Source organism: Salvelinus namaycush, chromosome 22, assembly GCF_016432855.1.
Source record: "Salvelinus namaycush isolate Seneca chromosome 22, SaNama_1.0, whole genome shotgun sequence".
Taxonomy (NCBI): domain Eukaryota; kingdom Metazoa; phylum Chordata; class Actinopteri; order Salmoniformes; family Salmonidae; genus Salvelinus; species Salvelinus namaycush.
Genome location: NC_052328.1, coordinates 18,073,448 through 18,090,317, shown reverse-complemented (window position 1 = coordinate 18,090,317; position 16,870 = coordinate 18,073,448). Strand labels below are relative to the sequence as shown.

The following is a 16,870-nucleotide window of genomic DNA, read 5'->3' as shown; positions in this document are numbered from 1 at the left end:
ATCTACTCCTGTTGACCAAAAGGGTGGTTTGAGGAGGCACAAGTGAGCAGGGGGTAAATCTGCCATTTTGGGCACAGTGGCTCCGGCCCGCCATCTGACATTCTACGCAGGCGTATTGGTGCTTACGAATGGCTCCTCGTCCTCCAAGTATCCAGTACTTCTGCCTCATCTCCCCATAGACCCTCTCTGGCCCTGGGTGGAGAAGCCTCTCATCATAACTCTTGATGAGGAGCCTGGTAAGAGGGTGTCTGGAGTCAAGGATAATTGGGTGGATAGCAACGGGGTCCAAAACGGCAGATTTACCCCCTGCTCGCTGTATACGTGGATAATGATCTGCATGTCATTATATGCATGTATAAGGGGAAAACACTGCATCAAACCTTCTTTACTCTTCAGTTAACACACACACACTCTCTCCCTCACTCTCATATAGACACACACCACTCTATCTCCCACCAATACATACACTGCTCCCAACTTTTAAAACGATAGGCTCAAAACAGAATTGAAGGAGCACCAGAAAGAAATAGATTTTTGGTTTAGTTTAGGCTTACATTCGGCCTATATGAATCCTACCTTTTGAAGCACATCAGATTCTTTTCCTTTCTTCCTGTCAATCAAATTTGCCTAAACCTACTGTCAAGTTACCAGGTTTTTAGCTAGAACAACATTGTTTGTTATCAAACCAGTAATTGGCGACCCGCGATTAGTTTAAAACGGCCCACGACATGGTTTGTGAAATTATGTAAAATGCGTGCGAATCACGGTAGGGGAAAAAAGGCATCTCCGGTAATATGGGTGATATTTGTTTTAACCGTTTAGACTAGACAAGTCGTTTTATTCGCTGTAAAGCTGCAAGCATGCCTTTCACGAAGCCGTGCTCCATTTCCCCTCTGACACTGAGGCTGCATCACGGGGGAACTTGCAAAGTCTCCTCAGACTGGTCTGTGCTCTTCGTTATAACAGACGATGAAATGATACAATGTATCAACATTGCTTGCTTTGCGCTGCTCCAATGTAGCAAATGTACAAATCTAACAGAAGACTCATCAGGGTCTGCATCCCCGCTCGCCATCAGTACTAAATTATATATTTTTAAAACTGATGGAGGAATCGACACAGATGGCTCCCGAGTGGCACAGCGGTCTAAGGCACTGCATCTCAGTGCAAGAGGTGTCCCTGGTTCGAATCCAGGCTGTATCATATCCGGCCGTGATTGGGAGTCCCATAGGGTGGCGCACAATTGGCCCAGCGTCGTCTGGGTTTGAACGGGGTAGGCCGTCATTGTAAATAAGAATTTGTTCTTAACTGACTTGCCTAGTTAAATACAGGTAAAAAAAAAGAGTGGACGGAGAGAAGCAGGTGAGTGAGGGCTGGTAGGGGATGGGGCTGGCTGATTACAGCTGCCATGTTATATTAATATTAAAGCGAAATGGATATTATTAGACCTGTGCATATTAGAGACTAATGGCTGTTGCTTAAATTCAACTGGATTTATAAACCAAACTGACTTTCTAAACATTTTATAACAGGCACCAGCGGGTTCTTTAGATTGGTAGGGCTGGAAAAAGTTGGTAGTATCATATGAAACGGTACTGCGGTATTCTAAAATGTTTGTATCATGACGTTTTGGTACCGTGATATTACCGTGGTACAGGTATACCGTGCAACACTAATGCATAGTGCATTTAATGTTTAAAAAACTTATGGAAATAGAAAACAGATTTTTTATATATATATAAAAACAATTATAATCGAACCGACGTCAAAAAGCACTAATCACTCAGCGCTATATCTTTCAGTAATGTTGCTGTTGTAGTGTCTGACTTATGATTGTCTCTCTCCTGTCTCTGCCCTGCAGGCTTCTGGGACTCTGAGCATTGCTGCAGGAGCAGGAGTTCTGTCTCCCGGTTGTCCGGGACAACCATCCAGGACCAATCACCCAGCCCCCTGGTCACCCGCACCCCGTCCCAGCTTGAGTGTTCCCAGTCCAACGGGGCTCTCTGCTTCATCAACCCCCTCTTCCTGAAGGTTCACAACCCAGAGGGGGGCAACCACACCCCTCCCTCCTCCACCAGCCACTACAACAACCCCCACCACCTAAACAACAATAGTACTACAACAACTACAGCAACAACGGTACAAGTTCAACAGCACTGTACCAGCAACCCAGAGCAACTTATCAACTGCACAAACAGCTCTCAACCCCCTAGCAACAGCCCTCAGAGTCCTAGCCCTGGTAACATCCCCCAGCATCATAACAACAGTGTGAGCCAGGCTAAGAGCGTGTCCCGCCCACCACCGCCTCGCCCCCCACCTCCCCACTGTGCCCCACGTCGCCCTGCCCCTCCTCGACGCCAGTGCAGCATGCCTGAGAAGATATCCTGGATCAACCCCCCCAAAGAGAAGGACAGGGTGGGAGAGAAGGAGAAAGGAGGAGAAAGAGAGAAGGGCAGTAGCCTTCTCTCCCGCCTGGGCTCCTCTCTCAGCATCAGTCCATCCTCTTCTTTCCTCTTATCCTCCCCTCCTAAGAAGCTCAGCATCAGTGCCCCCATCTCTATCCCCTTGTCCCTCTCCTCCTCTCCAAGTAGGCCGAAACCCACGCCGCCAAGCGACGTCGACTGCCATCTTGCTCTCGATGACCAGACTATTGAGAACGCCATTTCTCTCAGTCTGGCTAAGCTGTCACTGAGAAACGCCACCACCCCTGACGACAACACAGAGGGAAACAGTCCGTCCACTCAAGACCCAGCCCCCTCCCGTCGAGAGGAAGGAAGAGGAGGAAGAGGGGACAGTGTGCAGCGCCTGAGCGACATGAGCCTTTCCACCGAATCCTCTGCCGACTCACTAGATTTTTCCCAGGGCTTCTTCCCCCCACTCCCTGAACCCAGCCCCCCCACCACCAACAACCTGGTCCTGCCCCCCCTCACCCACCCCTATAGCAGCATGGAGGAAGATGACGATGATGAAGACGAAGCAGACTTCGGCGGGAGCATGGAGAGCGACCAAGACCAGGACCTGACCATCACCCCTCCCGGGCTGCGCACCAAACGGCGAGCCAGCGCCGGGGCCATGGTCATCCAGCGGGCCCTCAGGGGCCACCTCCGTAAGATGAGTGGGGTGTTCAACTCGCTGATGACCCCAGAGAAACGGGCCATACGGAGAGTCCTGGAGCTGTCGAGGGATAAGGGCTCTTACTTCGGCTGCCTGGTGCAGGACTACTTGAGCTTCCTGCAGGAGGGAGGCGGCAGCCAGGCCTGGCAGTGCCACGCATCAGGACTGGAGTTGCTGCAGACGCTACGCCAGTTCATCACCCAGATGAAGAGCTACCTGCGGCAGAGCTCTGAGCTGGAGCCCCCCATCGAGTCACTCATCCCAGAGGACCAGATCGGTGAGTAGCAAGGGGTGTGTAAGAATGTGTGGGTTTTTACTGTTATACAACATTTGTGCATCTATTGGACATCACACCAGTCAATGTTGGTTAACCGTTGCATAAAAGTTGATAGTTTGCTAGATGTTACAGTAAAAATGTACGTTGAACTTGTTAGGAAGTTGTTCCATCGTCATCTCTGAAATGGTTCATATTTGACATTGAAACAACCAAACGACTAAAGAAAATCATAAACCGTCATATCTGAAAATATGCCAACTGGACAACACTATGTATGCCTATAGCCAGGGCGAGAGCAGCTCAGTATGCAAGTCTGTGTGTGAGGTGGCGGTTTTGGTCAGCATGATTACAGTTCTTTGGAATGCATCTCAGAATAGAGGTTGTGGTCGGTGAAGCAGGAGGAGTTGAGTTACAGACAAACCGGTTAACCAATGGGATACAAGAGATTGTGATACTTTATTGCTAGTGAGACAACAGTGCTAGCATTTAGATAGTGTTATTCTTGGCCTTTATGACACACTGGCATGTCAAACACCTGCCCAGGGGAGGGGCTTAGAGAAAGGCCATGGTATTCATGTGTGGGAGTTATTGGGATTAGAAACTGGCCCAAATGTAAACAGTGAAAACACATGTTTCAGCCAGAGAGGATCCTTCTGTGAACTAACCTGTTCCCACTGGTCCTTTTCAAAGTTGGCAGAGGAAGAAGACAATATACCATAGAGCTGTGAGGCAGTAACACACATGGGAGGTGTATTTGATCCTTACAAAACCATTCTCCTGTTTTACTGTGTGTCAGGAGCAATCATCAAAGAGATGGCTCTCTTTAAGACAAAGACAACTAATCCAAGGATTTCATACATCACGATTCGTTTTCTTGCAGTGTTTGGTAATCGGAATTGTTACGCAATGTTTTTGTTGCAGCAAAAAGTGTTTTCAGTTTAGCTGAATTAATTGCCTCTCCAGATGTGCTTCAGTTGGCTGTTTGCCAAGTAAGCAAACTTCTCCCGCTCGACCATCACTTCTCTTCTCTTTCTATCCTTCTCCAACTCTCCAACTTTCCCACTTCCAATCACAGACAGAGCCTTTGTTGCAAACCGCTAAATCTCTCCCTCTTTTTCTATCCCTTTCTGTGTTGACAGCATTTGCATTTGTCTGTGGGTGTATGAGGCAAGAGCATGGAGAGAGAGAGGGGCGAAGAGGAAGGGGCGAGAATGGCACCCTTGTGTCTCCTTAAATTAACCCACTTGGCAGTTTTTCCTTGTTTTGGCTTCATTGCTATGCTCAGTGCCAAGTTGAGCAACAAGTTGTTTTGAAGCTCTGTTTATAGGCCTGTAAGGAGTTTGTGGAAGGGAGACTCTATTGCCCAATTCCGACTCCACCCCTAGACCCTAAGCACTTCATGTAGATCTGAAAGGATTGGACAGACATTAGCGATGGCTTGCTCCACATGGCCCTCTGTTAGGCTAGGTGGAAATTTCCCCATATGAACACCATTAATTTAGGACTCACAAGTACTATGTAGGGGCTAGGGGTACATTTTTCTATAGATAAAAAACAATAGGGACATGAAGGGGGAAGATTGGGGGCTGTTGGAAATGTACGAGGGTAGCCTATCTTCAGGCAGAGTACTCACGAGGAAGTAAACAGAGTCCATATCAGCTGCAGCCCTGAATTTGGCGACAGCTCAGATTGGATGACCTTACCATACCTCTAGATTACAGGGCTATTTTTACACACTGTGATTTTTGGGGAAATGTGACAAGAATAGTGTGAGCTATTAGAGATCTATTCAAAGTTGTGTTGAGAGCTATAGTGAATATACTGTCAGGGGATTACTGTTTGCGCTGTGAGTCTGCACCCGTGTTTGCCTCTCTGTGACGCACATTGAGGCAATCTGTCACTATGTGGCGGCATGATGGCGCTGGAAAGGTGTGGGATGTGAGAATGGATTCACTTCTCGTCTGTCTGTCCCTTCCTCCACCCGGTTCACGTGCAAGCTCTGCAGGGAGGATGTGTTGAGTGAGATTGTGGGTGAGGGAGGTTGTTTTGGTGGGGAGATGTGTATTTGAAGCGGAAGTGGCCCTCAGTACGTACCGTGAGTTTGCGTGTCTGTTAAGTGGCTTAATGGGAAATAAGTGTGTGACCATGGCTGATGAAAAGTCCCTCCTAAGTGGGATAGCTCCTCTGTGTCCCCTCTCACACCACTCATCAAACTCCCACTTACTCACATTGACCTCTGACTTTTCTAAAGACCACCTGCTCATCCAGCATGTACTCATCTAGCATGTGTTGTAAGCCATACAGTGAGTTTAACAACTGCATTCAGGGATGCAAACTAGTCACCTTTCGGCGAAATTCGCCGTTTTGAATCCAAAATAGGTGACCTACGTGATTCGGGTAGATCCGATGAGAAAAGTTGGGGGGATCACTACTGGCTGTAAGCAAACGAGTGATGCGCGTTTTGGAGCTATACTGGCTGTATCCAAGGCTCAGCCAATCGTTCATATAACAGAATGCAGCGCAGCAAGCGACTGAAGAGAGAAGAGACAACCAATTTGCTAGTTACAGCATCAGCGTGCGCTCTGGAAAGACAGCAGAGAGTAGAAAGGCAGTTACAGCAGCGAGTCCCCTGAACAATAACGAAGAGGTAACGTTAGGTGAGAACCCTGACCACGGAGACGGGGGTGAGAAGGTGATGAAGCGTACTTCATGAGCTGTAACCGAAAAATAACTGCCATTTGGAAAGTTTGAGGTGAGGGAGAAAGTGTGGTGGAACAAGTATTAGCATTGTTAAGAATCTTGCTAGATAAGTTGGATCGAATTCTCCGTTAGCTAGCCAGAGAAATGTTGAGCAACATTAGCCAACTCATCTGATCAAATAATTGAGTTTATGGTGTGAAAATTAGCTTGCTAATAAAGTCAGACAGCTAACGTTAGCTAGCTAACGTTACAACATCAGATGCGCTAACATTAGTAACCTAACCAATTCGCTATAGTAGTGTAACGACCCTGGGTTCATAAGCGCGGATATCGACTCTGCCACTTGAGCATGCTTTTGTGTCACAGTCGATAGCGCGCTGGACTTCGGGCTACAAGGTCGAGGGTTCGAGACCTGCTCCCTGCCTGTTTCATTACAGTATTAACTGGTATACGACCCCTTGCATTCAAGTTATAACGCGTTAGTTGCTTACTGGACCCTGGCAATCTGTGAAATGTTAACTAGCTAACGAATTAATCACCATGAACTAATGTTTCCCTCTACAGTAACTTATGTGGTTCATTTTCAGAATGAGAGAATTAGGTGAAAATGAGGCGTTGCTTGTTAAACAAGTGGATTCAGGGATCAAGTGTAGCTGGGCCTGGCTTAAACTGGATGCCACTAGAGGTGAAAGGAACACCACACACTTTCCCTCTTTCTCACATTGTAGAACAGATGTTCACAGGCAGAAAGTGTATAATGTGCAGTGTAGCCCAAAGATATTGTTTTTGTTGTGTTGAAATTGAACTTGACAGTAACGTGTGTGTGTGTGTGTGTGTGTGTGTGTGTGTGTGTGTGTGTGTGTGTGTGTGTGTGTGTGTGTGTGTGTGTGTGTGTGTGTGTGTGTGTGTGTGTGTGTGTGTGTGTGTGTGTGTGTGTGTGTGAGAGAGAGTGTGAGGGATTATATTTTTTGAACTCATTTTTTGAACTCACTTGAACTCAACTCAGTGAATGTTATTTTTGCACACATGCAGCCTTGTGCACTTGATCAATGTCTATAGTGGCCACTATAATAGAGCAGAAATAGAATGCCTGTTTGTTTCATTCTATTTCTACTTTAAGATGTTTTTTTCCCAAGTGCAGTATTTATGTGTGTGTTCAAGTGTTCTATTATAAAGGCTGTCATGGCTAACTGTAATATTAGTGTATTGTTTTTTTCTCAAGACCTTGAGTGTCATTTGCAGTAAAGTCTAGGCAACAAATAACATTGGATTGCTTTCTTTAAAAATTTTAGCTGTGAGTTAGGTTCACATTAACCACCTTTTATTTTACACACAGACTGATCATGTAGATTATATTCTTTGTTTAACTTGACTAGGGTAGGGGGCAGCATTCTGAATTTTGGATGAAAAGCGTGCCCAAATTAAACTGCCTGCTACTCGGCCATAAAAGCTAGAATATGCATATAATTAGTATATTTGCATAGAAAACACTGTGTTTCTAAAACTGTTTGAATGATGTCTGTGAGTTTAACTTCTCTAGGATATGTGGGACGCTAACGTCCCACTTGGCCAAAAGCCAGTAAAAATGCAGAGCGCCAAATTCAAATATATTACTATAAAAATCAAACTTTCATGAAATCACACATAAAAGACACCAAATTAAAGCTACATTTGTTGTGAATCCAGCCAACATGTCTGATTTCAGAAAGGATTTACGGCGAAAGCACCAAAGCACACCAAACGATTATGTTAGGTCAGTACATAGCCACAGAAAAACACAGCCATTTTTCCAGCCAAATAGAGGAGTGGCTGTGTTTTTCTGTGACCTTGGCTCTGACCTAACATAATCGTTTGGTGTGCATTCGTCGTAAAGCCTTTTTGAAATCGGACACTGTGGCTGGATTTACAACAAGTGTATCTTTAAAATGGTGTAAAATACCTGTATGTTTGAGGAATATTAATTATGAGATTTCTGTTGTTTTGAATTTGGCGCCCTGCAGTTTCACTGGCTGTTGACGAGGTGGGACGCTAGCGTCCCACATACCCTAGTGAGGTTAACAAAAAATAAAAAAGTGTCACCTTTTTGGGCCCTCACCAGTTTGCATCCCTGTGCATTAGTACACTACAGCATGCTAACCCTCCACGGTTCCATGTTATTACATTCCACAGTGCTAATGACCAGAGTTATGAGCGGTACCAGTATGTAAGGAAGGACAGTAGCTGGAGGCACATTGTTTTAAAGACCAGTCCAGCGAAACTTGAAAATAACGTGCATGCAAAAACAAAGGCCACGGGGGATTTGTATGGGTGCGTGTGTGTGTACATGTGTGCTCCCACTGGGAAACATGCACTGAGCCCAACCGCAGGCCTGAGGTCTTTTAGTGCTGGCACTGCATTCCAGGGCTTTTAACCACTTTAACAGAACTACAAGGTACCAGGCTTGCTCTACCACAGTCCCCAGGTCCAGAACAGAGGCTGGTAAATGCACAGTATTAAATAGAGCCATGACTACATGGAACTCTCTGCAACCCCAGGTAACTCAAGCTGGCAATAATACCAGATTCAAAAAAACAGATTTACTGCACTTTACTGCACAAAGGGGACTGTGAACAGACACAGCCATTTTATATACACTGCTCAAAAAAATAAAGGGAACACTAAGATAACACATCCTAGATCTGAATGAATGAAATATTCTTATTAAATACTTTTTTCTTCACATAGTTGAATGTGCTGACAACAAAATCACACTAAAATGATCAATGGAAATCAAATTTATCAACCCATGGAGGTCTGGATTTGGAGTCACACTCAAAATTAAAGTGGAAAACCATACTACAGGCTGATCCAACTTTGATGTAATGTCCTTAAAACAAGTCAAAATGAGGCTCAGTAGTGTGTGTGGCCTCCACGTGCCTGTGTGACCTCCCTACAACGCCTGGGCATGCTCCTGATGAGGTGGCGGATGGTCTCCTGAGGGATCTCCTCTCAGACCTGGACTAAAGCATCCGCCAACTCCTGGACAGTCTGTGGTGCAACGTGGCGTTGGTGGATGGAGCGAGACATGATGTCCCAGATGTGCTCAATTGGATTCAGGTCTGGGGAACGGGCGGGCCAGTCCATAGCATCAATGCCTTCCTCTTGCAGGAACTGCTGACACACTCCAGCCACATGAGGTCTAGCATTGTCTTGCATTAGGAGGAACCCAGGGCCAACCGCACCAGCATATGGTCTCACAAGGGGTCTGAGGATCTCATCTCGGTACCTAATGGCAGTCAGGCTACCTCTGGCGAGCACATGGAGGCCCCCCAAAGAAATGCCACCCCACACCATGACTGACCCACCGCCAAACCGTTCATGCTGGAGGATGTTGCAGGCAGAACGTTCTCCACGTCGTCTCCAGACTCTGTCACGTCTGTCACGTGCTCAGTGTGAACCTGCTTTCATCTGTGAAGAGCACAGGGCGCCAGTGGCGAATTTGCCAATCTTGGTGTTCTCTGGCAAATGCCAAACGTCCTGCACGGTGTTGGGCTGTAAGCACAACCCCCACCTGTGGACTTCGGGCCCTCATACCACCCTCATGGAGTCTGTTTCTAACCGTTTGAGCAGACACATGCACATTTGTGGCCTGCTGGAGGTCATTTTGCAGGGCTCTGGCAGTGCTCCTCCTACTCCTCCTTGCACAAAGGCGGAGGTAGCGGTCCTGCTGCTGGGTTGATGCCCTCCTACGGCCTCCTCCACGTCTCCTGATGTACTAGCCTGTCTCCTGGTAGCGCCTCCATGCTCTGGACACTACGCTGACAGACACAGCAAACCTTCTTGCCACAGCTCGCATTGATGTGCCATCCTGGATGAGCTGCACTACCTGAGCCACTTGTGTGGGTTGTAGACTCCATCTCATGCTACCACTAGAGTGAAAGCACCGCCAGCATTCAAAAGTGACCAAAACATCAGCCAGGAAGCATAGGAACTGAGAAGTGGTCTGTTGTCACCACCTGCAGAACCACTTCTTTATTGGGGGTGTCTTGCTAATTGCCTATAATTTCCACCTGTTGTCTATTCCATTTGCACAACAGCATGTGAAATTTATTGTCAATCAGTGTTGCTTCCTAAGTGGACAGTTTGATTTCACAGAAGTGTGATTGACTTGGAGTTACATTGTGTTGTTTAAGTGTTCCCTTTATTTTTTTGAGCAGTGTATATTGTATTGTACTATGTATTAGACCTGGATATTGAGTGTATGTACTGATATGTAGACTGTGTGACGTTTTAAATGTATGTATTTGTCCTTGACTAATAATGTTCTGCACTAATGTATTATGTCATGTTTCATGTGGACCTGAGAAAGAGTAGCTGATGCTCTTGCAGTTCCTAGTGGGGATCCTAATAATTACAAAATACCAGGCTTGTTCATAGACGATGACAAGTTGACTTTGATCAAATCTGACTAATTGCCAGTGAAGTGTCACAAGTCTAGTTTAACCTGTTGGTTATTCTGCTTACTGGAAGAATTATGTTTTGTAATACCAGTCTATTTTTAAACAATACTTTTGATAATGATACAGTGATGTAACACCTACAAGGAAGGAAATGTGTTGCTGATCTTGACTTACGAGGAAGAAAGACATATTTATATGCATTACACACATTCTCAGATCAAATGGTTAGGCTACTTTGAGAAGTTTTGTCGCACCTGAACTACTGTCCAGTTTTGTGGTCAGGTGCGGTAAAGAAGGACATAGGCACATTGTATTTGGTCCAAAACAGAGCAGCACGTATTACACTTAATGTACAAGGAGGGCAAATGTCAATGACATGTATGTCAATCTCTCCTGGCTCAAAGTTGAGGAATGATTGACTTTGTCACTATTGGTCTTTGTGCGAGGTGTTGATGTGTTGAAGGTACTGAGCTGTCTGTTCAAGCAGTGGGCACACAGTTCGGACACTCTTCGGTATCACACAAGACATGCAACCAGAGGTCTCCCAAGTCCAGAACAGAGGCTGGGAAACACACAGTATTAAATAGTGTCTAAATGGAACCATGACTAAATGGAACTGCCACCCCAGGCTACTCAAGCTAGCAATGAAACCAGATAACAAAAAACAATAAAAGAACACTCTATGGCACGACAGGGACTGTGAAGAGACACCAACATTTTTATGCATTGCATTATGTATGTGACACGTGGTTGGGGTACGACTGTGATGTGGTCGAGCCTAGCTGTCTTAAGATGAATGCTCTAGCTGTCACGTTCCTGACCTGTTTTCTGTTGTTTTGTATGTGTTTAGTTGGTCAGGGCGTGAGTTGGGGTGGGCATTCTATGTGTTGTGTTTCTATGTTGGGGTTAATGTGTTGCCTGATATGGTTCTCAATTAGAGGCAGGTGTTTGACGTTTCCTCTGATTGAGAACCATATTAAGGTAGGCTGTTCTCACTGTTTGTTTGTGGGTGATTGTCTTCCGTGTCTGTGTATGTCGCACCACACGGGACTGTTTCGTTGTCGTTCGTGTATGTAGTCTGTTCCTGTTCGTGCGTTCTTCGTATTTTGTAAGTTCTCAAGTCCAGGTCTGTCTACATCGTTTATTTGTTTTGTAGTTTGTTGAAGTGTTTTCGTGTTTCGTCTTTACTTTAATAAATATCATTATGTCCACATTCCACGCTGCGCTTTAGTCCAATCCCTACTCCTCCTCTTCAGACGAAGAGGAGGAGAATGACCGTTACACTAGCTGTGGGTCACTGGATGGGAGCACCAGCTGAATGGCTAAATTGTAATGTAAATGTAGTGCTATGTATGTGGTACGTGGTTGGGGTACGACTGAACAAAACATCTAAACGTAACATGCAACAATTTCAGCGATTTTACTGAGTTACAGTTCATATTAGGAAATCAGTCAATTGAAATAAATTCATTAGGCCCTAATCTATGGATTTCACATGACTGGGCAGGGCGCAGCCATGGGTGGGCCTGGAAGAGCATAGGCCACCCACACAGAAGGGCTTTATTACAGACAGGACTACTCCTCAGTTTCATCAGCTGTCCGGGTGCCTGGTCTCAAACAATCCCGCAGGTGAAAAATCTGGATGTGGAGGTCCTGGGCTGGCGTTGTTACACGTGGTCCGTGGTTTTGAGGCCGGTTGGACGTACTGACAAATTCTCTAAAATGACATTGGTAGAGAAATGAACATTAAATTCTCTGGCAACAGCTCTGGTGGACATTCCCTCAGTCAGCATGCCAATTGCACGGTCCCTCAACTTGAGACATCTGTGGCATTGTGTTGTGTGAAATAAACTTTTATTGTCCCCAGCACAATGATCATGTTGTTTAATCAGCTTCTTGATATGCCATACCTGTCAGGTGGATGGATTATCTTGGAAAAGGAGAAATGCTCACTAACAGGGATTTTAAACACATTTGAGCGCAACATTTGGGAGAAATAAGCTTTTTGTGCATATAGAATATTTCAGTTTTTTTTTTTTTCAGCTCATTAAACATGGGGCCAACTATTTACATTTTGCATTTATATTTTTGTTCAGTAAATATTATATTTTATTTGTTGTGTAGTTTCCTGTTTGGACCCCAGGAAGAGTAGCCTCGAAAGCAGCTAATCTGACACAGGAGAACGGAAAGAAAGAAAAGTGGGTCGAGACAATGTGGGAACGGGTTGAAAATGTTGTGTTGGAAGAAGCTGTTCCTCAGTCTGCAGATGTCTCCAGTATAATCCTGCTGAGTTTGCCCCATTCAACTGCACAGTCAGCTCTCTCTCTCTCTGCCTTATTCAGCTCTGTGGTTAGACTCCCACTCTGCATTCATCCTGTGTGTATTATGATATCATGGTTCCTATTAGTCGGTCTCTTTGAGAGTGCTTGTAAAACCTGAGGTCTGCATAATGTCTTGATGATATGGATTGAATCCCACTCCTACTACTACCAAGAATCTATTAAGACTTCCTGCAATGAATTCATACAGAGTGGATGGTGCCTATCAGTATTTGCTGTCAAAATAATAGTATTTCTCCCTCTTTCTCCCTCTTTCCCCAAATAGACTATGTCCTAGAGAAGGCCATGCATAAGATTGTCCTGAAGCCCCTTAAAGGTGTGGTGGGAGTGGCCCTCCAGGAGTTCCAGGTCCGCAGCGGGGCGTGGCAGGAGCTTAAGGAGAACCTCTCATTGGCCAAGGTCCGGCAGCCCCAGGAAATGGGCGTGACTGACGCCCTCCCTCCAGATCCAGTCGCCATAGAGAAGATCCGGCACAAGTTTCACACCATGTGTAAACTCTACTCCCCTGAGAAGAAAGTGACCATGCTGCTGCGCGTGTGTAAACTCATCTATACCATCATGGAGGACAACTCAGGTACATAGTGTACAGACACATGCATATACAAGACCAATTACATATGTATGCACACACAAACACATCGACACTCTCTCTCTTTCTAATTGTAGTGTTGTGTGTGTCTCAGGTCGTCTGTACGGGGCAGATGACTTCCTGCCCATGCTGACTTATGTGTTGGCCCAGTGTGACATGCCTCAACTAGATAACGAGATCCTCTACATGATGGAGCTGCTGGACCCCTCTCTGCTCAATGGAGAAGGTACAGCACACACACACACACACATCTGCTTTATGTGTACTGTATGTCCTTCCTAATCTTCCCTTTCTTCTTCCATGTTATTGTAGATCGTAATGTTCAAGTAAACTCAACTAAATCTTGAGTGTCAATCATTGACCGCTGTTGCAGCAGTGTCAGGCTGCAGCGATGTTTGACACCCTCTCTCTCCTGTGTTGTTTCAGGTGGATACTACCTGACCAGTGCGTACGGAGCCATGTCCCTCATTAGGAACTTCCAAGAGGAGCAAGCAGCTCGTGTACTCAGTTCTGAAACACGCAACACACTCCACCAGTGGCACCGTCGCCGCACCACCCAGCGCACTGCACCCTCTGTAGACGACTTTCAGGTAACACACACACACACACACACACACACACACACACACACACACACACACACACACACACACACACACACACAAACGTAATTCTTAACTCTTAGTCCCTTTGACTAAATACATCTAAACAACCCTATCGTTTTCATTTACCTCAGAACTACCTGCGAGTGGCGCTCCAGGAGCTGGACAGCGGCTGCACGGCCAAAACCCTGCAGGTGCAGCCCTACGCCACCACAGAGGAAGTCTGCCAGATCTGTGCCTACAAATTCAAAATTCCCGACCCTGAGAATTACGCTCTGTTCCTGCTCACTGAGGGCTCGAGCCAGCAGCTAGCCCCTGACACATACCCCCAGAAGATCAAAGCTGAGCTCCACAGTCGACCCCAGGCTGCACCTTTTCACTTCGTCTTCCGTCGCGTGGCTAACCTCAATGAACTGGACGTGACCTCTCTTGAACCCCAGTCCATTCTCAATGACGTCAACCTTACCACGGACTCTGAGCCCAATCGCAATGATGTAGCCTTAACCCCTTCGGACCCCCAGCCCAACTTCAACCTGGGTCCCAGTCTCAGCCTCAGTCTACCCCCCAACCAGCAAAATGGCAACTCCATATCTATCTGAGGCTGCAGGGCTGGAAACCCCCCATCTGGACATTCTTTCTGTAATCCAACAAAACTGATCTGAGCTGTGTTTAACTGGATTGAACTGGGCCTAACTGGGTTAAGCTGAGCCATGCTGAGTTCAGCCAAAACAAACTTCCCCTTTTGGTGAATCTTCTGTCTAGCAGGGTGTCCTCAAAGCGGAAAGCTTTGTCTAAGTACAGGAGGAAAGGAGAGGAAGAGGGAAGGAAATGCGACAGATGGGGTTATTTTGCAGCTCTATTTGTGAACCTTTGGGACATGGCACTCAAGGAGCACACGTGAGGGCAAACGCCACTCACATAAAGGATGGATAAGGATGGATAAAGGCTTTGAAATAGTCTTGGTACAGACACAGACAGACCGTCTATACGGTCATACTGCAAAAGTGTCTGAAAGTTCAGATTCGTGGTCAGTTTTTGGTTTGTAACTCCTAGTGGTGAAGCAAAGGATAAGTCGAGGGAACGATGATCTCAGATCTGTGGATAGGGGTAACTTTTGTCTGCAATGGTTCCATCTAGTGATGTACTCGTTCTGTCCATTCACTTTTTCTTCAGACAGAAAATAGCCTTTATAGCAAATATACAGCAATTACTTTATCTGGGTGATAGCCTACATCTATTATGAATTACTTGTTGCAGTTGCTGGTAAAATTGCAGGATGTGTGTTTTTATGGAATATTGTTTTATCATTGCATGTTCTTTTCTTTGTTAAATGTTAGAAGCAGGCATGTCAGCCAGCGACGAAATAATGAACGTCCTTAATGTTATGATTATCCAGGAGATATGATACTGTACTACCCTCATAGCTAATCCTTAGTTAATAGAGGTCATCGCTGCCATAGTGATTGTGTGATATATGATTGACTGGCTTGGTCTACAGTACCGGCGTCAAATCTCAGACAAGGTCATGAAATATTGTACTACTGACAAATATTAAAAGTATGCCTAAATTGCCTTATGAAATTTGGTGTGTCAATTCTCAAGCTGGTCTGAGATTATGCACACACACACACACAAATGCACAAACTTGTGTGTGTTTTGGCTCTTGGCTGGTAAGATTTCGAGCATTGGGTATGAGGGCATGAGAGAGATTTGCAAGGATGCAGATTTGAGAAAAAATAAGAAACTTGCACACTGCTGTTGCTAGGTATCACTGCTCTTTTTTAAGCTTTGACAAAGGCCGTGAGGTCGATACGTAAAGCTCAATAAAGAGCAGTGATACTAGCAAGAGCAGTGTGCAGGTTACTTTTTCAATTGTTACCATGCACCTGCAACAAAGGTAGCTAAGATGTGAGAGTGCCTTTTGAATTTTGAAGGACACCGATTTAAAAGACGGAGAGCGAAAATGATGAGATGTGAAGTAGAACTGAATCATTAATAAAATAAGGCTCTGTTGTTTCGTTAACTGAACACAAATCATGTTAAAACAAATTGCATTCTATTAATGTATCAGTACTTCAATGTTTACATTTTGAAATGTAGAGTTGAGCATTGCTGGTGCTGTAGAACGATAACAGAAAAGTGAGATGGTAAATGTGATTGAGGAAAGGTTGAGTAGGCAATAGCATTATTGTTAGAAACACTATGTAGCTTATAATGTTAGTTAAATATATTGAAATATGTCAAACTTTTTGGGGACTTAGGTGTTATCCTGTTTTGAATTTACTTATACTGTAATACAATTGCTACTCTAACAAGATATTTTAAATGATACACATTTTTGTATTTATATGTATCTGTGCTGGGATTTTTCACAGATTGCAATATAACAGATATGGAAAAAGCAGTCTTCCAAGATCAACAAGAAATTGACTTATGTTCCTATTCTAAAGACTCTCTGTACGTATCATTGAATGATATTATTTTGCACTCAATAAATTTTGGTCATGAATTTGACTGTGCATATGTGCGTGTGGTGTGTATGTTTGCCACTGAAGGGGCCACTTCCTTCCACATCCTTGGCCAACTTGAAATTCACCTACTGGGATTCACCTACCCCCGCAGGAAATGGTACACTCACCTGCAGTGGAGGCATACAGTCTTGTGTCTGTGTGAACTTTAATTGCTATTTTTAAAAGTGTTCAGTAGGACTGATTCAACAGAAAGGTGTAGTTACAGTATTTAATGCTGGCTTGGTCGTTTAGGGTCAACATCAGTTTCGAGCAAATAGGCTATTTAGAATTAAATGTAAT

At 45.1% G+C, this 16,870-nt stretch overlaps 1 protein-coding gene across 1 annotated transcript in view; it reads left to right on the top strand.

Annotated features, from left to right (window-relative positions):
* Window positions 1-16,579, top strand: part of rin2 (Ras and Rab interactor 2) — a 65,471-nt gene extending 48,892 nt beyond the window's left edge. The window contains exons 8-12 of the mRNA XM_038960541.1: window positions 1,862-3,391; window positions 13,135-13,443; window positions 13,553-13,684; window positions 13,885-14,048; window positions 14,195-16,579. Coding sequence (XP_038816469.1) covers window positions 1,862-3,391; window positions 13,135-13,443; window positions 13,553-13,684; window positions 13,885-14,048; window positions 14,195-14,659 — 2,600 coding nt within the window. The 3' untranslated portion in view covers window positions 14,660-16,579. The remainder of the gene's footprint in view (window positions 1-1,861; window positions 3,392-13,134; window positions 13,444-13,552; window positions 13,685-13,884; window positions 14,049-14,194) is intronic.
* The last annotated feature ends 291 nt before the right edge of the window (window positions 16,580-16,870 follow it).